We start from the raw sequence: 25,110 nt of genomic DNA on the forward strand, positions 1-25,110 counted from the left end.
TCAAATAAAATAGAACTAGAATCTCCTATCATCCTAAGTTTTTTTTCCTGTACAAGAATAAAACGAATATATTTCTGTGTGCTAACCTCACAACCTGAGTCTATGACTATGAGCTCTTCCTTTCCAAATAAGGTGGAAAAAATGCAGATAAACTTATGCATGAACTCTATGAGTCATGCATAATAACTTGTAGTACAAGTAATAAATATATAGCACCAGAATGTAAATATTCAAGAAACTTATGCCTTCTTCTCATGTAGATGCTGCATGTTTTCAAGGGGAGTGGATATTTGTCATGCAAAATGATTCAAACCGTGGCTCAGTTAAGTCTACAATTTCCTCTTCTGATGCATGCCAGCATTCAGTTTTAGAAAATAGAAAATTCTCTTCATGTTCAACTGCTTCTTTATTTTTGTGATTAATATCCAATGTCAATGAACTCTGACATTGCCTTTGCTTCTCTGTATCATCATGTTCCTTTACATTTCCACAAAGAACAAGGTCAGGATATGGTTTGTATTTTCATTATAAAGGAAAATGATCTATCTGATGCAACAATCACACAAGCAAAATATACATCAAACTGTAAAATTTCATAAAATAAGAAACCTGACTAAACTAGAAACACAGCAATTAAGAATTAAAGACATGAAAGTATGACAGTGAATGTGTTTACCTGAAACAGGTTTGCTGAAATTTTTCTTCTACTCCATGATTTGCCTGGGGAGATACTAGAAAGAACTTGAACAACCTCACTCATGGTTGGTCGAGTGTCAGGATCCAACAGCAAACACTCCTTTGCTAAGTATGCCATTATTTGCACCTCTTCTTCTTGGAAATTTCCGTTCAATTTTTTATCAACCAACTCCGTTATGACTCGCCTACTATCTCGTAAACGTGGAACCGCCTAAAACATAAGTTTATCAAGCTATGTCAGTACTTGAGTGTCCATATGGGTACTTCAAACCCAACTATTATAAGAAAATCCAAGACAAGAGTTCTAAAAACAAAGGAGTCTGAGCTGTTATAAGCCAAGATCCTCATGCAAAATTATATCATAGTATAATCATCAAGTTGTGCACATCTAAGATCTTCCTGATTTGAACAAATGTAAATTCCGGTAAATATTATGAGGGTAGTTTAAAGTACCCATATAACAAGGCTTTCTTCTTTGCCCGTAGATTTATGGATGGGATGGCGACCACTGATAAGCTCAAGAAGAACCACCCCAAAACTGAAGACATCTGACTCAAGAGAGGCTCTCCCAACAATAGCATACTCCGGTGCGAAATACCCAAATGTTCCCTGCATTCTAGCTGGAGAATTTGAACAGCTGGGGAGGTCATCAGATCTCAAGCTTTTGGCCATACCAAGATCAGTTATCTGCAAATTGATTATTTGAAAATATTACAAAGTATACATTATGATTATGAGTAACAACCATAACCTATGGTATAATAATTAACTTCATTTAAACAAAAACCAGCAGATTTCTAACTTGGTGGCTGCAAAGGTGTTAAAAAGAATTTTAGTTCAAAACCATCATTAACTAGCATTTGCTTTTAACTATCTTACTGGACACATATTATAAACCAAGCTCTCATAGATTCCTATGAATTCCAGTCCTATTTATTCTACTCTAAACTAATTTCCATTTGTTACTTCCCTCCAGAAAAACAAGACTCATACTTTTGCTTGCCAATTTTCATCCAGAAGAATGTTTGATGATTTGACATCTCTGTGAAGAATTTTTGGAGCAGCTGCTTCATGGAGATATTCCAAGCCCCTTGCAGCTCCTATTGCAATTGCAACACGAGTAGACCAATCCAAATTTTGTCCAGAAACTCCATCCAAACAGTCTCTCAAATTTCCATTAATTATGTACTGAAATACTAGTAACCTCTGAACAACCCTTCCTTTTAATTCTGCGCAGTATCCAAGCAAAGGTACCAAATGACAATGATGAAGTCTAGAGAATAATTCAATCTGCACACAAAAATATATATTAATTACTATGGATGCTGTAAGCAATACTTTTTTAAGGTTCACCTTTTCTCTAGACACTATGTAACATTATATTGCATAGCATGACCAACCAAAGAATACTATAGCGAAACATTTAGTAACCTCTTTGAAAAATTTAGAGTCTGCGTCCAGCCCTCCTTGATCTTTTAGTCGCTTAACTGCGACATCACTACCATCCTTCAGCCGACCATGGTATACATAACTACTTCCACCTAGTCCAATTAGGTTGGAGGCTGAAAAGCTTTCAGTGGCATTCACTAGTTCATCAAACGAAAATTGAATAATATTTCCATGAAAAGTTTCTTTTTGGCTCCCAAATATAAAAGAGGCTTTCGGAAAGCATCCTACATATAAAGCAGAAAATGATAATTAAGAACTAATGAATAATGTCAAGTTAACAGGAGTATTTTACAGTTTGCACATGCAATCAGACAGATTGAAAAAAATAATAAGCACAATAAGAAATTAGAAGCAAGGAACGGTGAACAAAAAATCCTCTTGCCTGTAATATGGCAAATAGGAGAATTTGTAGTGAATTTTGTTTCTGGCACTGAAGAAACCTCTGTCCTATGACTAATTAAGTTGGTTGTACTACCACTTGTCTCCTTATCTGGTGAGAATATTGGTGATTGAATAGAACATCTGTCTCTTCGGTAGACATAAAATATAAGCGAGGCCAAAAACACAATGGTTATGCACAAAACACATGTTAATAGAATAAGTACAACAGTTCTGCCTGAAATGTGTTTCTTTGAACCTAGTGACGCGCTGACAGTTCCTGCAGAGAACACTCAAAATCATAAATTTTGTCTCTCACACTAATGATTTTGTATGAAAGGCACTATGAATGACATCATCAACAGAACAAAATGCATTGGAAAGAGAAAAAAATTAAACAAGAATAACAACCTCTACAGTTAGAACTTAGAATGACCAATTTCGGAATTTTGTTGTAAATCTCCATAAGAGTTGTATCCATAAGGAAATCCTACTAGGTAAATATGCATTGAAGTTCTATATACAGTAATAACTGGTTTAACATTAGTCCATCTAAATCAGCTTCAGGAAGCAACAATAGGTAGGGAAAGATACCCGAGGTGCAGTTGCAGGCAGTAAAGCATTTAGAGCTATGACCATCTGATGCCACTTGGGGTAACCCATCGGGATCACATATGCATGTCCATATGGATGTGCTCTCCTCTGCATCTTCATGGAAGGAAAGTAATTACCATATAATATTCAGGCAGTGTTCACAGTCTACCCATTTCATCTAAAATGGATACAATATTGCACTCTTATCATAATCATATTGGTTAGTAACCATAATAACATCTCAACAAATGTAAAAATTTCAAGAAGATCTGTGTTCTGTAAATGTTTAAACTTGAATTCTGGAACAAAACATGCAATTTGTTTTCACCACGCTAGGATATAATCTGCAATTTATAATAAAAGCAACTTACGTGAATTTAATTAAGTTTTAGTTACAGGGCAACTTTTGCAAAAATACATCCACTAAACATAGACAAAGGTAAATCTCAAGCTAAATAATATAAGACATGAAAAAAAAAAAGAGAAAAACAAATTTATCAGTTGGAGACACATCGTCTCTATTCCAATACCAAGTTAGCATCACACCTGAATGACAATCACATGACTTAGAGCAATTAGCAAGAGAATAGCTTTCATTCTCTGGAAAGGAAGAGCATCTACATTTCCATTGGCTTAGGACAGATGTATTAGAAGGTTTATCTGCCAAGAAACAATGCAGGCAAAAAAGAATGAAAAATGAGATTTTTGGCCCAGTTAGACAGACTTTCTCTGATATGCAACTTGTAAAACTTGGAGCACAGATCCTAACTTAATATTTAAAGAACAGAAATATTAGATTAAAATGGCTTATTCCATGTTGGGAGTGAAGTGTGTGGCATTGGCCAATATATTGTATGCACTATGCAGCTATTTCCTCTTTTATTTATGAAGGTGAGCAGCTCCTAAATATCACGGTATAGGTAAGCTGCTTCTGGCAAGAATTATAGAGTCAAATGCCAAATGTTATGTTATTTGTGATACAGGCTACAAATTGACTTGAGTGCTTGGCAAAACTGAAACTAAATACAACTTATTTAATGTTGCAACAATGACATGCCCAGGGGATGGCCAATCTTCAAATGTTTTCTAAATTATGATACTTACCACAGAATGAGTGCTGAATCCAGAGCAAGCTAATAGCAAAAGCAAAAACAAATTTGAGCTCCAACTTCATTTATTCCAACCCATACACTAAAAGTAAAAGAAATGAAACTATTCAGTGCTATGCAAATCCTTGGGAAAGAATATTCCAGATGTTATGAAACAAAGCACAAATTTAGATGATCTTTCAAGTCAAAATTCATGAGCAGACCAGCCAAAAAATCATAAACAGACAACGAACAACATGCAACTGAATCCTTTCAAATACAAAGTGTCTGTGTGTTAGAGAAAGAAAGGGAGAGATAAATTTTACATATTAATGGCTACATTAATATGTAGCCATTAATATGTATTCTACAACAGCTACAGCAAAAACAATCTGAAGATTAAACAGCACCCCAATTTTTCAGTTTCTATTCTATGCTGCAGCAAGGAAATAAATGTCATTCACCTCCTGCTTTATAAAAGGATCAGGAGATTATTTCTCAGCCCTAAAATTTGTGGCATGTGTATGTAAATAAGGTAAAATAGGTAGAACTGAACAAACACATGGTTGGCCAATAAACATTAGAGTCAAAGCATTTCACCCTCAATACCAACTACCAAGTACTAAAACAAAGATAAGGTCATAGTAGTAGATAGTGTATTGACTTCTAATGATAAAGGATTATATATGTATTGAAAACTCCAACATTTAGTGGACTAGCTAGTAGCTATAGAGGGTTTCAAATAGCAGCACCAAAGAGTTTCAAAGACTCATAAATTGGTAGTCCACAACCAATTTGCATAAATGTTCAATTTTCACAGACAATGTTTGTTATATCAGACAATAAATATAGTGAGTGAACTGATAGAACCCCCTTTAGCATTTAGCTTCCAAAATGGTTTGAATCTAAGGAATTAAGGACTAACAAAAGAAACAACCATAGTTTCCACTTACAGCTAGAGGGTAGAGCAAGCAGGGTTGAAAATTTGTATCAAGAGAAAGAAGGAAAATTATAAGAGAAGAGCATATAATAGGAAAGTCATAGCAGGGAAAACAGGAATTGATATAAGCATCTAAGAAAGCAAAGAGTAATTAATCTATATACTATATAGGTAAGAGGGTCTGCATGGTTTTGTTTTTTCCCTTCAAATTATATAATAGAAATGAAGCAGCAAAGTAGAGTAAAGATAACAAGGATAAGAGTGGTCTTTTCCATAAAAGACAAAGTTACACATATCTTAAATGAAGCTTAAAAAAGAAGCCACATTTGTCCAACACCACTTTGAAAGTAACACCTTATCTTACAGATAACAGCTCCTCAACCTACATTCAATATACCCTTTTTCTTCATATAAACAAATTGATATTGAATTGCTGAACCGTCAAGTCATAACAATTGTTTCTTGTGTATCACTATTAATATATCCTTTGATTGAAAAATATATAATAATGAATGTGTGTAATAAGTTTGTTTAAAGTATGAAGCACCAAATTTTACTTGATTGAAGAGAATAGAATATGGTAATAACAGCAAAAAAGATAAAGTATGAAAAGATGTCAGACAAGAATAAAGAAACACAGTGAAGGTAGATTACTAGATTTTAATAACGGCTAGATTGTAGTAAATATTTATTACATAACATTTTTTGCTTAGCTTGAAAGAGTAAAAGAAGAAATTCAACGCAGTATTAAGGTGTGGGACCCAATTACCGGTTCCTTTGTCGGGTTGAGAGCGTCACCACTCACTCATTCCACAAAATAAATCAGCAATTAAAGTTAATTCCAAACTCAAGGTGATTGATTAGATTAGACAATTATATGCAACCTTAGATCTGGTATAGTAAGATCTATTAGATTCTCAAGACATTCGATTTATAAAAACAATATTTATTAGAAGAGTATTAATATATATTTTTATACAAAAAAGATTTGACAAAGATAATATCATAAATCAATAATTATGCCAAAACACCTAATTTAAGTAAACTTTTTTTAAAACAAAAATAAAAAAAAGGGCACCTGGTAGTGACAGTGACACCATACAATAAAAGAACAAACAATGCCACCTTGTTTTGGTACAAGTACCGAGAGGATTATGTTACATTTAGTCTGAAATTTGAAGTAGCAGTTATGTTAATTTTTAAAAAATATCATCCATCAACCAAATAAATTTTTGTTAGAGATTAATATAACGGGAGGATATACTTAATTGAAGAGTAAATTTTCACCCTAACTATTAATTTTAGAAAAATCTAATAGTTTAAATTAGTGAATGAATTTTATTTGGAAAAAAAGTATATATTTCACATAACTCGAGGCATTCATAAGGAGACATCATAATCCATCTTATCTGGTCAAGATTTGAAGATAGGATTTTTTTTGTTCCAAGCCAATAAAAAAAAGCAATGTCAAAACCCTAGCTAACTAACGTAGGAGTGAGTGTGAGACTTGGAATAAAATGGGAATACTAAATGAGGTTTTAAAATCTTGCAAATTATTCAACTTTTACTTTTTCAAAACTACTAAGTAAAATTTTAAAGGATTTGTAATTATTGGAGATTGAAATGACTTCAATATATAATAATGAATAGATCTTGAAATTTCAATATTAGATGAGATATGAGATAGATTTCTTCTTGTACAATTGGATAATCCTTTTTGAATAGCTCTCCCTCCCAACTAAACATAATGGTAATAACATGTAAAAGGATTTGTAATCATTGGAGATTGAAATGACTCCAATATGGTAATAACAGCCAAAAAGATTTTACATAAAATAAATTTTGCTAAAGAAATGGAAAAGATAAAACTAAACATAAATTATCCACTAACCTTTCATTTCTTTTAGATACACAAACGTTAGTATGTTAATATTTTATTATAGACGAGACTCGAACCCAAAATTTTCTTAACTCTATTCATTGAACCTTTCACCCTAACTACCAGATTAGGGTATGACTCTCATCAAGACATTTGAATCCTATTTATGCCTCAAGTCAATTTTTTGTATGCCTCTCTTCCATTACTAGAATCCTAAGGAAAAATACTGCAATCAAATCTAGTGATTAATTCATAAAAAAAAAGGAAATCTAGTTAGTAAACTTTTGTTGAATAAAAGTAGAAAGGTGCAAGTTCTTGAACAACAAAATGAAAGCATACTAGGTACATCTGAGGCTGATATATGAAAACATAAGCTATAAGATGCAAACAATAAGAATCACCTGATACAGAAGATCAACCTAGACAAATCTGATGTAACATAAAATAAAAAAGGTAAAGCAGCCAAACAAAAATATATAGAAGGAATAGCACCAGTTATAAAAGAATCAAAAGCATATATATTGCATCATATGTATATATAATTAAGTAAAGAAATTCACCATAACAACAATCAGCTTTATGTACATCACACTGAACTGAAATATCCAACATGCCCCCCCTTTTCGCCATTCCTATGCATTTACAGTTTTATACTTAGGCAAAATTAGGAATTTTATCCACATAAAATTCCTTCCTTTCCATTATTTATGCCCCCACCTTGACAAAACCATAGTCAGCAAAATATATAAAGGGTAAAACAAAAGAAGATAAGAAGAAACTTAAAAGGTCTTCCCCTAAGTGTATGTATAGGCTGAATAGAACTTTCCAAACACAGTTTCCATTATTATTGTTCCCTTCCATGCCTCTCAGGGAATGATTTTGCAGGGCGGAGGATTCGTCTACGTTGTGGAGTCCCTAAAATAATGGTCTGAGAACGCGTCACCATGTCAACCATGGAAGGTGTTTGGTACGATTGCAGAAGGCTTGTGCTGTCTGTGGAATCGCCTCGAGCCGTTGCCCTTTGCCATGAATGTGAGCTCAATCCTGACAGAACATAAGCCCTTCCAGATTGCTCATAAACACGTTGGCTCGCCATCCTCTCCTGCATCTCCTTCAATTCAGCAGAAAGAGCAATGCATAACCGATCCCCAGCTTGGGCAGAAACAGTTTCAAACAATGCCTTGTGACAACTCTCCAGGACAGAAACTGCAGCAGATAAATCACCACGTTCAGCTGCAACTCTAGCCTCAGCCATTGCCTCTGCTGCACGAAGCCTGTTTCGCTGTCTGTCAACCTCTATTGACACAAATAGTTCTGTTCTACCTATGTTGGGTCTCTGAATCTTTACTTCACTAGTTTCTTCCAAATCTACCATTTCTCTTGTTATAGGGTCTCTGTAAAGACCTCTCACAATCAACAACGTCATCTCATCACTTGAACTATCAACTGGAACATTGACTGTCACCAAAAAATCTCTTTCTTCTTCAGCATAAAGATCTCCTACATTAATAGAAGCCATTCTAGCATTGGCCATCAAGCTTGTGTGGTAACTTCCTGCTTTTACTGAACCAAGTTGCAGACTAGGGTGAACACACTCAACTTTGACCTGCAATTCTTGCACCACCACACTCAAGAGCCCCCCAATACATTGTGCAAATGCATCCTGAATCACATCCTCAGCTTCAATGAAAGAAAATGTACCACCAGATATATCAGAGATTGAATGCATTGAAGTAGCATCATGATCGGATCCAAAGCCAAATGCATGCACAGGTATTGACAAGCCTGTACCATTATTGCGATGGATGGAGTTCGGGACAAGTAACTGGTAATTTGTTTCAACATTTGGCCTGCTACTGGCTGTGTATGTATCCTGCCCATCAGATAGTAATATGATGCTGCTAACTGGGTTCTTGCATCTGCGGTCAACAAACACCTTAGCGCCTTTCCTCAATCCTTCAGCAATGTTTGTACCACCATTGGCAACCAAGGAATTGACAGCTTGTAATGCCTGCTGTCGTCCAGCATCAGTCATCTGCCGAAGAGGGAAAATGCGTCGTGCTGTGGAGGAGAAGGCAATGACAGACAGCCGGTCTGATGGACCCAGGTTCTGTATGACAAAGCCCATAGCACGCTTCAACAGTGCAAGCTTAGTACCTCCCATGCTACCACTTACATCAAGAACTGTAACTAGATCAACTGAAGCACGTGAATTTTGATCTGAAGGAGGTTGTTCAGTATTGTTTCCACCACCATTTTGTTGTCTCCCTGAAGGAGGAGCTTTGAGATGGATTAATACAGCAAAATTAACATGTGAGGTTGACTTTGGAACAGCTGAAACTTCAGGATATGTTTTGATCTCCAATGTGCTTACTATACCGTGATCATCCTCATTTTTATTGTGGGTATTTGAATTTTGTTGATCCAGGGCTTCGTCATCATCAAAGATTGCTGGCTCAGGAGCATGATTAAGTGATGAACTCGTCTGACCTGCATCGAGTTGTTGAGAAGGAATTCTTAAGAGAGTTGTCCAGTCAACATCACGAGGAGTTAGTGGGTTGATTCGAGCCATGTTATGGGGGACATTATAAGCAGGACTGTGGAAAGGAACTTCTTTCCATTTTGCTCTGCAGACAGGGCAATTCTGGTTCCCGTGTTTTACATTAGAAGTGATGCAGTAGAAATGGAAAGAGTGAGAACATTCTGCAATGAAAATGGCATGGCCCTGCCCTGGTTTCATTATGTTCAGGCATATTGCACAAGTCCCCTGCATAATGTGGTTAGAAATGTCAGCAAAAGAAGTCCCTATAGGTGCTAATATGGCTTTCAGGAGTTAAGACTACTTTAGTAAACATCTGAAGGAAAAGAAGGCCCTATAGGTCCCCAAAGAGTCAGCTCAGTTGGTAGAGCTGCGAGATATAAAGTGTGGTGCAAGGGTTCAAACCCCGGTAGCTGCACAGTTTCCTCCTCACCATCAAAAACTTTGCCAATTAGGGAAAAGAGATGCAGAAGGAAAATTATCCATTATAGTAAATGCAAAGGTGCATTTTGACCCACCAGGTTCGCTGCATAAAACAAGACTCGACATATTCATAATATCAAACAAAGGATTGAAGAGACAAAGGAGCAACGTTAAAGACATCTATAAAGACTCCTAACAATGTGAAACAGTGAAACATTTACCCTCATTTGACATATAACATCTATCAAGACTAGGTTGCTAAATTAGGTAAAAATGGACTGAGAAGAACCAAAGTTTACTCATGGGAGAATGAATTTCAGACAATAAAGGTTCTAATTTGAAATACAGTATAAACTGCTTACTGTCGTTATATATCAACACTTTAGTTAGATGTCTGCTCAGTGCAACTTTTGGTAAAAGACTGAAATCAAAGAGACTAGAGGGCCTCTGCCAGGTTCAAATAATCCCTGGTATTTATTCACCAGTCCCCAGTCAGAAAGAGTGAAAAGATTCAAAAAGATGTTGAGATTAAAATTTCACATGTTGAAGACCAAACAAAAATCTAAACTACTAGCTATTATCTATCAGTAAACTCATAAATGGGATAGGATAAAAACTACTACTCTGGCTAAAACTGTTATTCCGGGTGTTGGTAACCTGATACTTTCTAGAATCTCGAAGAATTTTTTTCCAAGTTTTAGGCAACATCTATTACTGTTATTCTGATCAATAAGGATGGTGATGGATGCACCAATCAGAAACATGTTTTCGAATAAGACACCCTGTATCAACAGTTAACATTCCGAGAAAGTGTATCAGACCATTACAGATCAACCAAAGTCTTTAAACTATAATTCCTCAATCTTTCAGCTTTTGAAGAACTCTAGGATGCAAATACAAACACCTTCAACCTTTTCCAACTATCTATAATCTTTGTCAGGAATGAATACTTTAACTATTATTTTAAATTAATTTTCAAGTTCAAAAGCCTAGACTTTAAATTAATTACATAGTAACCTAAATGGTAGCAGCATTTAGTCCTAACTCCTAACTCCTAAATTCAAACCAAATCCCATAGTGGCCACATATGTCTTGATGCATGGGGAGATGCATCAATTGTCTACTAGTAGATTCTCTTTTAATCAGATAATTTAAATAAATAAACAAGTTCAATGAATTGGCAAATCCGAACAGTGCCTCAATAAAGTATTCATAGATATATGCAACATTTGCAAAGTTCACTATTACATACTAGTGTCTAAGATTGCCCACATGTTTCTGTCCCGATTGCAGGTCCACTACTAAGGCCATTGCATAAAAAGATGAAATAGAATGCAACCCATCTTTACCACAGATGATGCCTCCATTCTAGGCAAATCAAATCTACAACTTTATACTACCAAAAAAAAATAAGGTCAAAGTTTGGTGTCCATAGACTTTAAGGCGCATCGAGATAAAAAAAAATCAAGTAGCAACAATCAGAAATCAATGTTAAAAAAGTACTAGGATGAATTCTCAACTCTAAACATTCAACCTTAGACTAACTAATTAAGTAATAAAATAAAAATGTCATCAAAATCAAAGTGAGAGATCTAAGATGATTCATTCAATAATTTAGATTTTATAATATTCCTTGACTGAAAATATCATTTGATCGAGTGATTGGGACAATTTTAAGCAATAACTTATAGTTTTCAAGCAAAACATAAGGGTTTAATTGTCAGTAATAGTAAAAAAAAACACTATTCAATAAAAATGTTTAACCCTTGTAATAACTAGTGATTGATTGTGTAAAGTTTAGTGCATCAAAATCAAACTGTTACAAATGATCCCACATAATTCCAACTTTTTCTTTGTTTGCAACTGGGAATTTCACAGTCAACGAGTAAGGGATGTTTTGTGGGGATAAGATCCACTAAATTGAACGGTTGCAAAGTAATGGATGAAAAAAGAAGAAGGGTCTAAAATAAAAACCATCTCTTTCATAACTCTCTAATGAGACCAAACAACTGGTCCATAAAGACTATGCACAGGACACCCACTTTATAACCATTTCCCCACCTATAATTGAGTTGGAAACACATCAACGAATAAAGCGTTTCTTCCTCTATAGTCAGAACACGTCACACTCCACAATAACCCCAATTGAGAGACGAAAACAAAAGCAACAAATTAACCACTCATTAAAGCTTAAATTGGTGCCCACTAATTGACAACAATAATTAAGCTTAAAGCCTAGATGCCAAAATAAAAAATAAAAAAGTAGAGACAATGAAAGTGCCTTCAACCAAAATGGTGAAAAGTCTTTAATCGGAATCTACCATGGAGATTCAGTGGTGAAGCCAGAAAAAAATATAAAGATTGAATCTTTTTAACTTCAACATAAGATAAAGTTTTTTGGGTATTGCTAATTGCTGACCTTAGGGGATTTAGGTCCTGATTTGGGTAACCGGAAACCGGAGGAGGATGGTCTAGAAGTGCTTCGGCGGTCACCGGATGAGTCACCGGCCGGCGTGACAACATCGGAGGATGAGATACTGCCGGAAAACCTTTCGGGGGCGGAGTTGGGGGATGAGGAAGAATCATCAAAATCTCTAGGAATGTGAACACAAGTATTGAAACCAAGTGCAAGCTTCACTTTTCTCCATTGGCTTCCCATTTCTTTGTGTTCTTTTGTTAAAATTAGAACATCAAGGAGTGACCCAAAGAGGTGAAAAACTCGGAGATGAGTCTGTGTGAATGAAAGAATTGAACTTTGTTGTGGCCGTGGGAAACATGCTATGAATGGAGATGGGTAAGGAGAGAAACCAAACCTGTAAATAATGAGTGAGAAAGAGAAGGAAAGTTTGGCTTTTTTAATGTTTGTGTGTATTAATGGGTGAAGATAGAAAGATGATGAGTGGGGTCAGAGGTTAGAGGAAACACAAGTAGCAGTTGTTTTCTGAGGTGGAAATGAATACTATTCCAATTGAATATAGCCAGTAAAATGTTTTCTTGACAGCAACTTAAAATTCAATCAATTTTACTTTGCACACAGGCAATTAGATCTGTGATATTTTTATATATCCAAGACTCTGTACCTGTTATAAAAGTTGCAGCATATTAAAAATTAATAGTCAAATATCACTTTGATCAAGTTGAGTTGTCTAGTTTTAGAAGGAAACGTGTTGAACTTAACTTATGAGTTGAGTAGTTGAATCCAACAAATCACATACCTTGACGCCATTAATTGTCTTGTAGTATGTGTAAACCAAACCATGTCTTCAAATCCATTATTGCCAAAATCACAAGTTCGACTGGATTAATTAGTAGAGTCAATCACAAGTTCGCGCTAACTATCATTTTCTGTTTTTATTTATACATAACCATTAATTATTATTATATTGCTTTGTATTGAAATATGAAAAAGTGGTGTAATAAAAAGTGTTAAAATATTATAACACAATAAATTACGTTTGATTGTATTTTGTAGTTTGCAAATTTAGGTACTCATTGTAAAGATAGATGAGGATTAATGAATTTACTTGTAATTGATATTGACAATTTAATACAAGAGTCTAAAATATATACATTTGGTATAAAGATTTATAAATCATCAAAATATATCATCTACCACTCATGTATATTACTTTTTGAAAAGACAATACTAATGGTTAAAAATGAATAGTAAATAATGGACTATCAATATATAACATTCTTATACTATCAATGTATACATTTTTTCCTCTTCATATAAATTCATTTCTCTGAGAATTTACACTACTGTCCTAAAGCATTAGTGTATGTAATTAAATTTTAGGCTAAGCCAATGAAATTAAGAGTGGGATAAGTAAGTGAACTCATAAAAAAGGAACTTACAATTTTCGAACCAAGTAATATCATATCTTCTTGTACCGGAAGTAATATACCTTGCTGCACTCCAGATGCTCGAACTTCAGCACAATTAAACCTAAAAGCTTCTTCCAAGATCTTATTTAAAATAACAGTTTTACAAAAGAAATTCATCCTTATCATTTGACCTCTCCACTCGGACTATATGTATTTCGCCATCACATACTTCTCCATTAGATGAAAATGGAACCAATATTACAGTACCCGACCTACAACCATTACAAGATTCATGACTGATGAAGACTTGGGGAACTTCTGCCTTTTCTTCTAATTGCTTGGCATCAAGATCATTTCAGTTGTGTTTCATGCTGCCTTTTCAATTCTCCAATTCTTCTATTTACTACTGAAAACCTTGAGCTCTTTTGTTCTCATCATTGCATCAACAGGTTAGATAAGCAGCCAACTATGCACCTTATCTGTTGTCAACATTTTCTTCACTTCCTCCGGAAGTTGTATCAGAAGTTGCTTTAAAAAGTCTTTCTTCAGTTTCTGCAACATTCTCTGCATTTTGTACATATCTTGCATGGTACAAAAAAGAAAGAAAAAAACTCTCAGTTACAAGTACTAAATTAAATGAAGTAATACCATGCATTTAAAAGAGTTAGGAAACCTCACAAAACAAACCACTTTTTGATGCATTATTAACTGATATCCAACCAAGTCTACCACTTTTTATATCTTCCTTTGTCTTCCCTAAGATAGGCCAGATTGACTATTCTACCACTTCTTAGTTCTCATTTTATGTGGAATAGAATAAGGGCGATTGAAGTCAGGATTTAAGGGTTATTTTCATTACCAAAAATGAGCTACCAACTCAACTGCCATGGTCGCCAATATGTAAAAACCAAAGGCCAAATGATGCAGCAACAGTTTCAAACCTTCACTTACTTATCCCATTTCCCTTGCAACTCTAGCACCTCTAATGCACAAAAAAGGAGAGGCATCATTTTGGTCAAAAAAGTTCATGATAGGAGATTGAGAAAGGAAAAATGAATTTTATATTTTTATTGAATGACCGGGAATCCGAGAAAGAATTCCCCTTCAGAAACATTCCAAATTGCTGAATGCACCTTTTCTATCCTTACTATTTTCTATTTATCTCATTGATCTCTATAATAACTAATTGCTTTAACTGCTCTGACCTACTTTGCCTTCCCTTCTGTCCTAAGAGTGACTAAGGTGGATATGTCACACTAAAGTAATAGATGACCCTCTCAAGGTTGCCTCATTGATGCTTCTCATGTGATTGATGGGAAACTATCCCAGAAACCCTACTTATCACAAAGGGTTTCTTGATTTCAAGGAAAATTGTTAAAAACACAAAGCATTTTGAAGTAAAAAATTAAGCCATGTTACCTACTGGATCTCCAGACTTTGCTGCAAAAGTAAGCAATGGTTTCAGAAGGTATGAGAAACATCAAATGCTACAATAATTCATGCTGCTATTTGCCAACCTCACTGAAATGTGAAATGGTCATTATAAATTGAAACTCAATGATAATAGAGACCACTAACCTTCCTTGATTCCAGTGGATAACTGTTCACCTTCAGATTTTGAAGAAGGTTTATCAACAATATTGATCAATTTCCTCTGATTCCTCTCCACATCCTAAAGAGGTCATAAAAAATAACCATCTAAAACCCATTAGAACTTAATTAAGCTCACCCTATATTATACGTGTAAGGAATGGTTTCTTCTTTTTAGATAGCAGCATTACTTTAAATCCACTCATAATTTTGTAAGCAAATCATCTTATTAGTGGTATAAAATTTGTCGATGGGGCCCATCTCCCATAAGCAATACAATCAATACTGAGAAACTGAACATTAAATGATTATAACAGCCATAATGTTTCTTGTCAAAATAAGTAAATGAATATAACAGCATGGTTTTAGTTTCAACTACATATCAAGTGACAAAATAATCATAAATGCAGTGAAACTTTAAGCTCTATTATTAACCAAATAATGAACAACCCAACTTTTACAAGCACTCACAAACTTCATTACCTTTCCCTTCTTTAGCCCTTTCTCTTGCTTTTATGAAAGATCAATACAAATATGCAACACTACCAAAAGGCAAAGAATGGAATGGATAAAAACTCTCATCACATATTAATTCAGGTGTAGTAGACTGAGTCCTATTATTAGCTAACAAATAACAGTTACCTTATCCTTTTGGAACATGACTCGCTGGTCCCCACCAGATTGCTTGAAGGGGCCAGTATCAACAATCATGTTGCCATTGTAATCAGTAACCACTGTAGCATAAACATCTAAATGCATGTCCACCATGGTTTCTTTTCTCCTATAAGATATCTATTTCTCACCCTTATCGAGCTCAACACAATTCTTAATCAAACTTTTATTCAATATGGAATTTCTCGACCCTGGCATCTCCTATGTATCCTCTTCACAGCAATCAGTCTGAACCCTTTCAGTTTACCCACTAGTCTCATAAGTTGTGGCATTAGATGGTGGCCATGAAGCTAGAGTGACACTAGTTTCTAATTGTCCCACATGGGCTCACTCAACCTAGATTCAGCTCTCACCTCTTCGGCCCTGCCGTCTTACCCATTTCATTTGACTCTGAATTGCAATATAACAATTAAGAAATTAGAAATAATAATTACATTAAAAATACTAACAGTCAGAGTATACTGATAAGTATTAGCACACCTCATCCACAATTCCAATTATCAGCATTTTGTATAAGCTTGTGTTTGGATGAACTAAAATCAGAAATGATTCTACATATGTACAACATAAAAAGTACCCCACGTGGTAAGCAAAAGCGGCAACAAGGCTAAGGCAAAACTAGTGCAATGCTACAAGAAGATGCAGAGAGAGTTGTGGCACTGATATAGGACCAGAAAACGAAACAAGGAAATCATATTCTCTTTCTCTCACTCTCTATTTTACCCACAATTTCAATCCACCAAGAATGAAATTCTTGAATAACTGAGAATGCTATTCCATTAGTGTGTTAGGTCTAACCAATAAGATTGAAAATGTAGAAAGAAAGAGAACTCAGAAGTATGTAGCACTTACAAGTTACAAATTGTCGGAGTATGCCTGAATTTCATCAAATTCTATATCTATTCAACTTTCAACCATTGTAAAAAAAGCAAGAAAAGCGCAACATATAACCCACACAGTGAAACTTTAATGGATACTTATTTTTATTTCACTCTCTTCACTTTAATTTCAGGTCCTCAATTTTGTTCAAAAATGAAAATAAAAACTACACAGTTAACTTTTTTGTTTAAATTAGGGGCACAAACCTTCTCTCGCAATGTTAACGTGTCAAGCCACAAGGAAATCATATTCTCTCTCTCACTCTTTGTTCCACCAAGAATAAACATTCTTGAGTAATTGAGAATGATATTTCATTACAGGCACAACCTATGAACTAGAAACGGGGAAATGGAAGAAAGAGAAAAAACAGTAAGAAAAGTAGGAATCCCTACAAGAATTGAATTAGTTCTCTATATTTAGTAATGTTTTAAAACATATGAAATTGAATTGCCTCTGTTACTGAAGGAAGAGATGAAATTGAGAGAGATGAAATTGAGAGACATGAAATTCCATATAATTCTATATCTCTCACTCTCTCTCTGTCTCTTGCACGCGCAACAACAACAATACATGTGTGAGGGTTCTCAAACAACAACAATATATAGAGTTAAGTGAACGTAAATATCACACACACTTGGAAGCGTAACGGTCAACCCAAACATGGGCCCTGGCCCAACGCCTCATATGGTTTAATTTTAATATGACTTTAAAAATATTTTTTAATAACATAGTATTTAAATAAATTGATAATTCTTTTTAAATACTAAATGAATGGAATATTATATTATAATAAATAATATTAAATGAATGAAATATTATAATAGTTTAAGAAATGAAAATTAATAAAACTTAGAGCAAGTATTAAGTTCTCATTGTGGAAGTAGAAAATAATAGTGGGAGCGAAATAAAGAAACCTGATATGATAGTTTTCATTGTGAAAAGCATTCATTCTTCTGTTTAACACTTGGTTTTCTCATTTCTCCTGAGAAATAGAGGAGTTGTAAGTGTTCCTCTTTTCTCCACTACCTTTAACCGGTACCTACCATGGAGATTCAGTGGTGAAGCAAGAAAAAAGGAAAATTTTAAACAAGATAAAGATTGAATCTTTTTAACTTCAACCTAAGAGAAAGTTTTTTCCTCTAAGAATGTGAACACAAGTATTCAACCCCAGTGCAAACTTCACTTTTCTCCATTTCTATCCCATTTCTTTGTGCTCTTTTTCACAATTAGAACTTCAAGGAGTGACCCAAAGAGGTGAGAAACTCAGAGATGAGTGTTTCTGAATGAAAGATTTGAACTTTATTGTGGCCGTGGGGAATCATGCTATGAATGGAAATGGGTAAGGAGACTGTGAAAAAGAGAAACCAAAGCTGAAGAAGACAATGTTCTTGTAAATAATGAGAGGGAGAAAGGGAAAAGAAGTTTGTATTTTTTAACGTTTGTGTGTATTTATGGGTGAAGATAGAAAGAGGGTGAGTGGGGTCAGAGGAAACACAAGTAGCAGCTGTTTTCTGAGGTGGAAATGAATACTATTCCAATTGATAGTAAAATGTTTTCTTCCCAGCAACTTCAAATCCAATCAATTTTACTTTGCACCTAGCAATTAGATTTGTGATATTTGTATATATCCAAGACTCTGTTAGTAGTACCTGTTATATAGTTGAGACATATTAAATTAATAGTCAAATATTACTTCGACCAAATCACATAACTTATTAGTTGAATCCAACAAATCACATAACTTGACGCCAATAACTGTCTTAAAGTATGTGGAAACCATGTCTTCAAATCCAATTATTAAGTCAAAATCACAAGTTCAACCTAATTACTTAGTAGAGCCAGTCACAAGTTCGAGCTAACTATGAAAAGTATGAAAAATGATGTGATAAAAAGTGTTCAAAGAAAACTTTGATATCATTAATTAGAATGAACACAAAAATATAAATTCATTAATTAGAATGAACACATAAACTTCGATATCAATAATTGTAGTTTGCACATTTAGCTTAATACTCATTGTCGAGATAGATGAGCATTAATGAATTTACTTGAAAGTGATATTGACACTTAAATATAAATTCATTTCTCTTATTTGAATTTACACTTTTGTCCCTGATGCTTTATTAAGTTTGACAAGATGGTTTTTGAATTATGTATGCATGCAAGTCAATAGAAATTTAATGAGGCCTGCAATTATATAATATAGGGATAGTCATTGAATTGCTTGTTACCTACTAAGTCGTTATTCTTAATGCTTTTTTTTTTCTTTTTCAATCACCTAAAGAACTGATGTATCTGATTGAAAATTTAGGCTAAAGCCCATGAAAGTAAGAGTAGGATAATTTAGTGAAGAAATCCAATGGGTAAACCTCCACACCATTCGTTGTTGTTATTCATAACAAAAAATGACAACATAGACCAATCAATTAGGATGTCAAAACATGTTACATTGTGTATAAAAATATATTGCAGAATTAATAGAGTAATTAAACATACGTTCATATTTCTTCCCGAATTCCTCAGTGAAATGTCTTTTCACAAAGGTAGTTTTCCCTGCAAAATATTACAACATCCCAATTTAGCCGTAGCCATAACCTATATCGTGATCAAGTAACGAACTTGCTGAGAAAATTAAAAAGGGAACAAATTAAAAGAAGAAGATGAAATGTTGAAATCGAAAGACGGATTTAGAAAGAAAAAAAAGTTGGAAACTGTTTCTCCATAGCCCACAATGAAGAGCTTGAAGCTAGGGTAATCAACAGTTTGCTGATTGGGAAGAGCCTGAAAGGAAAACAAAGGGAACAAAACACCAATTCCTTAATCAAATCGAAATTGAATAAAAAAAGAACTTACCCTTTTCAAACCAAGTAATATTAAAAGAGATATCATATCTTGTACTAAAAGCAGTATCCCTTGCTGCACTTCAGGTACACCAAATGCTCGAAGTTCTGCACATTTAAACCTAAAGCCTCAGCCAATATCTTAGTTAAAAGAACAGTTTAACAATAGAAACTCCATACTGATTATTTGAATTATGCATTGCAACAGCCACATCTCCACTGGTAATATTTGATGTTTCGCCATCACATATTTCTCCATTGAGCTTTTCTGTTCTCATCACATCATTGCATGAACAAGCTAGATAAGCAGCCCACTCTCTACACCTTATCGGCTGTCAACTTCTTCTTCGCTTCCTCCTGTTGCATCAGAAGTTGCTTCACTTTGATATTTCTGGAAATATCTGCATAGGCCAATTCCACTTTTGGTGCCACAATTTGAATAAACCCTGTTTCATGATTGATGCTTTTGGAGAACTAGACATAACAGTTTCATGTCTGGTATAAAATGTCTTTCTTCAATTTCCACATCATTCTTTGCATTTTGTACACCTCTATCATCTTGCTATCGAATTTCAAATGTCATTTCGCAAGCATGACAGAATCATCACAGTCAAGTTTGTGCAAGCAGCAACAGTCAAACACTGAAATTTGCATGGTACAAGAAAAAGAAGAACAAAACTGGACAGTTACAAGTACTAAATTCAATGAAGTATACCATGCATTTATAAGAGTTAAGAAACCTTGCAAAACAAACCACATTTTGATGAATTATTAATTGAAGGCGTTATTTTTACATCTTCCTTTGTCTTCCCTAAGATAGGCCAGATTGATTATTCTACCACCTTAGTTCTCATTATACCTGGAATAGAATAAAGGCGATTGAACTCAGGATTTAAGGGGCATTTTCATTACCAAATGAGCTAGCAACTCAACTGCCATTATCCCTTTGTGTAAAAACCAGGCAAATGATAGTCAAGAGTTTCAAACCTTCACTAGGCCACTTATCCCCTTCCCCTACTGAAGTGGTGGCTTGGTGCTAGCACCTCCAATATACAAAAAAGGAAAGGCATCATTTTGGTTAAAATTTCATGATGTAACAGCTGAAACATGAATGGCTAACCATGCCTCCAAGGTTCCCTTCCATAGTAACTCAAGGGGAGGATTTTGCAATCAACTTGCCAGCATGGATAATGATATCATCTATTCGAGGCCGCATAGTAGGTTGGAGCTGAAGCATCCATGTCACAAAATGATGAAGAGCTTCTGGATATGGAGGCTTAGGTCCCGCTGGCCATTTGACCTGAGCATTTGGGCAAGTTGTAGGCTTCCACCAGATTCTCCGAGTGCATATTCAAATGGTGATACACCAGTCACCATACCTGCAAAATTCAGCCAGATGATGATAAACTAGTTGACAAAAGCTTCCAATTCAACCACCAAAATGTATACAAAAACTATGCACAGAACTGTGTTTTATTTTATATCTGTCTACTGTGGAGGCCCTAGTCGAGCTTAACATGCTTAAAAACCTTACTGGATCAGCCATAGCTGGTTCTCTAGGTGGTTTCAACGCTCATGCTAGCAATATTGTCTCTGCCATCTACATAGCCACCGGTCAGGATCCTGCTCAGAATGTGGAGAGTTCTCACTGTATTACCATGACTGAAGCTGTGAATAAGGGAAAGGACCTTCACATCTCTGTCACCATGCCTTCCATTGAGGTATAACAAATCTCTTGTTTTAAGTAGTGTTTCTAATGTTCTGTAGTAGAAGATTACTTTTTTATTATTAGGTGCAAGTCATAGAACCATTACACATAAAATGGTTCCAACAGCCATGACCCACAAAAATACTTCCGCAACATCAACCAATGGACAGTGTGGAGGGTTTGAAATTAATGGACAGTGTGGAAAGCAAACAATGAACACATTCTTCTCTGAGGTTGATTGTATGTTATCCCATTTGTTTCTGTTAGCCAGGTACCAAAAAAAACAATTCAATGCAATGCATTAATTTTAATAGACTTTGCTTTAAATAATGTTATCAACTCCTATTAATTTCTCCCTATTTACTCAAATCTTTCACCCTTTTAACTGTGAATTTTTTAAGGTTCTCCTAACCTAGCCAAGAGGGTATAGGATAAACAATTAAAAGTGTATTCTGTCGATCTATTTGGGTTTTTTTTTTTGAAGAATTCAAAATATCAAATCATCCCTTAGAGATAAAAAAAGGTGTTGTGACCTGTGTTGCACAAGACTACCATCTAGTCGGGTATTGGAGTTTCAACACAATCTAAGGAAAGGGAGATAAACTCTATGAAGGACAACCTGGTGGCAAATTTCAAGGTACTCACTCAGCCGACAATACAAGATTAGCATTGGCTCATTTGGCTGCATTGGAAAAACTAATTTTTGCTCAGATGTGTAACCTGGTTAGTTAATGCTTTCTACAATAGCGGCACTAGGTAATGAAAATGGATCATAGCATTACCACTTTACCATTTACCAACAACTCAAATGGTAGAGAATAATAGCATTACCAACAATTCATAAGTCATACCATGTGACGATATATTAATCCATTTGCTCTTTATTTTTCAAATGAGATGAGAACCATAACCATACCAATATAATAAAAAAAACATACAACAACAATACCATAATGTTACATCAAAATGCCTAAGCTAGAAAATTGGAAGCACATTGGAAGTGACTCACTAATTCAAAATGTATAGGTAATGATGCAATTTGGTGTTCCCACATTCTCTAGATGTCAAACCAAAATGTATATTGGCAAAGAAGAGCATCCATAGTACACTGAACGACTACTTGTTGCATACGGTAGTGTTAAAGTACCTGGCCTTTTTCATCACGCTACAAACAGTAATTTCCTGACAGATACACTAATCATCATGCCAAAAACATACAAGACACATAAAAGTAAAATCATAAAACAAGTTAAAAGGTTGAAGAAAACCAACCTCCTCTTGCATGAACAGTATATTTGCCTTATTCATTTGGCACTCCGGCCGAGAAGAAATGTAGAAGCTACTCAAGTCTCCGCCATCAACAGCAATATCTTCCTTCGAATTATAGAACAAGGTAGATGATGAAGTACCTGAAATGCCATGTTTCATTAACATCAGCAGAAGTAGAAGCACTGAGTCCTCGACATCGTGAGCAAAATTGATCTAAAAGCTCTAGGCAAGGCTTCAAGAACCTTGAACACTTGAGAATGGTATTCTCATAGGTATAGAGTCTTGAAATGATTTCACATGCTGTAAAATGCCACTTGGTGATTGAGGCTCGAATTCAAACTGGGAACAAGAAGGGTGGTTAGATTGTGAATTTGATGAGAGTGATAATGACGACCCTTGAGGATTACTAGAATCACTAAACACATTTTGTTGTCCATTGACCATCTTGTCATTGAAACTATTTTGATTAGTCCACATATTTGCTTGATTTCCATAGCTTGGATGATAAAGTACAGACTCACTGGCATTCCTTCCCAAAATGCCACGACTTTCTTGAAGTGAAGCCAATTCTGAGGCGTGAGCACTGATAGAAGAAGACTTGAATATGTCTTGCAAAACATTCTGATACAGTGAAGGCGAAGAAGACTGTGCATTTGTGACTATGATATTAGTATTACAGCTAGGCTTATGATCATAGTGTTGCTGGTGAGTGAGTAGACATATTATTGTTAACTCTCCACAAATATCCACATTACTGAGGGGATAAAATATGAAAAGTACATAAATAATAAAAGCACAATATATCCCTGTGAACTCTCCACAAAGATCTTAATGGCATCAGCCATTTAGATATGTTTACAAGCAGCAAATACAGTCACATGCAGGCTTAATGCTTCAGTAGAAACTTGTTCAGTCAAAAAGAAGAAAAAATTCAAGGCATGAAATTACCACCATTACCTACTGTCAGCATAATTGGAAAGGAACTGAAGTGAGCTTAGGTTTTTCATATTATATGTAAGTAGTCATGACTATTAAAAGCAATATACATTCCAGGTGCATAAGATGCTCGAACTTCCGCACATTCAGTGTTAATCAAATCGAACAAAATTAATTGATCAGTGGCAAAAAACACACTCCAAAAAAAACTAAATCGTCAAAACAAACCCATTCATAAATCTGTGCAGCTGAGTATCGCGACTTTATATTATATATTGATTATTTGTTCTAAGAAAGAGCCTGATAAGAATAAAATAAGTAATATAATTATTAGAGTAGATACAGAACTAATTGATTTAATTACTTTTTACCCAACTTGTATATTCTATTTCCAACATATTACCCTCTTTCCATTAACTCTTTTAAGCAATCTAACAATCACGAAATTAGAAATAATAATTAAGTTGATAATACTAACAGTCAGAGTATACAGAAAATTATTAGCATACCTCACACCCAATTATCAGCATTTTGTATAAGCTTGTGTCTGGATTAACTAAAATCAGAAATGATTCTGCATATGTCAAACATAGAAAACACCCCATGTGGTAAGCAAGAGCAGCAAGAAGGCTAAACAAAGAAACATAATAGGCAAAATTACTACATTGCTCCAAAAAAATGCAGAGGGAGTTGTGACACTAATATAAGATCGGAAAACGACACAAGGAAATCATATTCTCTTTCTCTCACTCTCTATTTCTACCAAAACCGTTTACCCACAATTTTAATCCACCAAGAATGAAGTTCTTGAATAATTGAGAATGTTATTCCATTAGAGTGTGTTAGCTCTATCCAATAAGATTGAAAATCTAGAAAGAAAGAGAACTCAGAAATATGTAGCACTTACAAGTTACAAATGGCCTGAGTATGTCTGAATTTCATCAAATTCTATATGTATTCAACTTTCAACCATTGTAAAAAGCAAGAAAAACACATGTAACCCACAAAGTGAAACTTTAATGGATACTTATTTTTATTTCACTGCCTTTATTTTATTTCAGGTCAAATTGAGGACATAAAAGCTTATTGAGGATCCTGAACAAAAATAGAAGCATAGTTAAATCATAGTTGTTCTTCTTTAATAATAATCTCAGACTATAATTTATAACAGGTCTGAATCACAAGATTAGAAGTGCATGTTCAGGCTGCCGAGTAAAGATTAGACTAAACTGAAAATGTTGTTGATATATACATCCAAATCTATTTTGGGCAATGTGTAAATCTTATAATCACCTTAAATAAATTGTAATTACAAATGAAAATATAATATTCAAAGAGAAAAAGAAATTGGATCCCTTCTAGACTTGTCGTGTTGTCTGCTCCCTTCTACCATGCATTTATA

At 34.7% G+C, this 25,110-nt stretch overlaps 4 protein-coding genes and 1 long non-coding RNA gene across 9 annotated transcripts; 1 reads left to right on the forward strand and 4 right to left on the reverse strand.

Moving 5' to 3' along the window:
* LOC109351663 (receptor-like serine/threonine-protein kinase NCRK) lies at positions 37–5,352 on the reverse strand. Of its 2 annotated transcripts, none has more exons than XM_019593203.1 (10): positions 5,159–5,352; positions 4,222–4,308; positions 3,664–3,777; positions 3,118–3,225; positions 2,528–2,815; positions 2,128–2,369; positions 1,690–1,986; positions 1,150–1,383; positions 677–907; positions 37–477 (listed from the first exon to the last, which is right to left on the reverse strand). In XM_019593203.1, the coding sequence occupies exons 2-10, from the start codon at positions 4,289–4,291 to the stop codon at positions 274–276; spliced, it is 1,788 nt and encodes a 595-aa protein (XP_019448748.1). In that variant the 5' UTR covers positions 4,292–4,308; positions 5,159–5,352; the 3' UTR covers positions 37–273. The 2 variants fall into 2 exon arrangements, with proteins under 2 accessions (XP_019448748.1, XP_019448749.1); XM_019593204.1 differs by having other exon boundaries at positions 2,528–2,803; positions 3,118–3,231.
* Positions 7,524–19,860, reverse strand: LOC109351662. 2 transcript variants are annotated; one of them, XM_019593202.1, is made up of 2 exons: positions 19,809–19,860; positions 7,524–9,791 (listed from the first exon to the last, which is right to left on the reverse strand). In XM_019593202.1, the coding sequence occupies exons 1-2, from the start codon at positions 19,842–19,844 to the stop codon at positions 7,869–7,871; spliced, it is 1,959 nt and encodes a 652-aa protein (XP_019448747.1). In that variant the 5' UTR covers positions 19,845–19,860; the 3' UTR covers positions 7,524–7,868. The 2 variants fall into 2 exon arrangements, with proteins under 2 accessions (XP_019448747.1, XP_019448746.1); XM_019593201.1 differs by lacking the exon at positions 19,809–19,860 and adding an exon at positions 12,406–12,750.
* LOC109351676 lies at positions 13,930–16,181 on the reverse strand. Its single transcript, XM_019593230.1, has 4 exons — positions 16,047–16,181; positions 15,393–15,486; positions 15,234–15,254; positions 13,930–14,395 (listed from the first exon to the last, which is right to left on the reverse strand). The coding sequence occupies exons 1-4, from the start codon at positions 16,170–16,172 to the stop codon at positions 14,265–14,267; spliced, it is 372 nt and encodes a 123-aa protein (XP_019448775.1). The 5' UTR covers positions 16,173–16,181; the 3' UTR covers positions 13,930–14,264.
* On the forward strand, positions 16,125–25,024 carry LOC109351681. The gene is made up of 2 exons (XR_002108264.1): positions 16,125–16,173; positions 24,506–25,024. It is a non-coding gene; the product is annotated as an uncharacterized LOC109351681 (long non-coding RNA).
* On the reverse strand, positions 20,145–24,511 carry LOC109351673. Of its 3 annotated transcripts, none has more exons than XM_019593224.1 (4): positions 24,218–24,511; positions 23,015–23,417; positions 22,776–22,912; positions 20,145–21,174 (listed from the first exon to the last, which is right to left on the reverse strand). In XM_019593224.1, exons 1-4 carry the CDS (start codon positions 24,311–24,313, stop codon positions 21,166–21,168), a joined length of 645 nt encoding a protein of 214 aa, XP_019448769.1. In that variant the 5' UTR covers positions 24,314–24,511; the 3' UTR covers positions 20,145–21,165. The 3 variants fall into 3 exon arrangements, with proteins under 3 accessions (XP_019448769.1, XP_019448768.1, XP_019448767.1); XM_019593223.1 differs by lacking the exon at positions 20,145–21,174 and adding an exon at positions 22,524–22,685; XM_019593222.1 differs by lacking the exon at positions 20,145–21,174 and having other exon boundaries at positions 22,532–22,912.

This window comes from Lupinus angustifolius, chromosome LG07, assembly GCF_001865875.1.
Source record: "Lupinus angustifolius cultivar Tanjil chromosome LG07, LupAngTanjil_v1.0, whole genome shotgun sequence".
Taxonomy (NCBI): domain Eukaryota; kingdom Viridiplantae; phylum Streptophyta; class Magnoliopsida; order Fabales; family Fabaceae; genus Lupinus; species Lupinus angustifolius.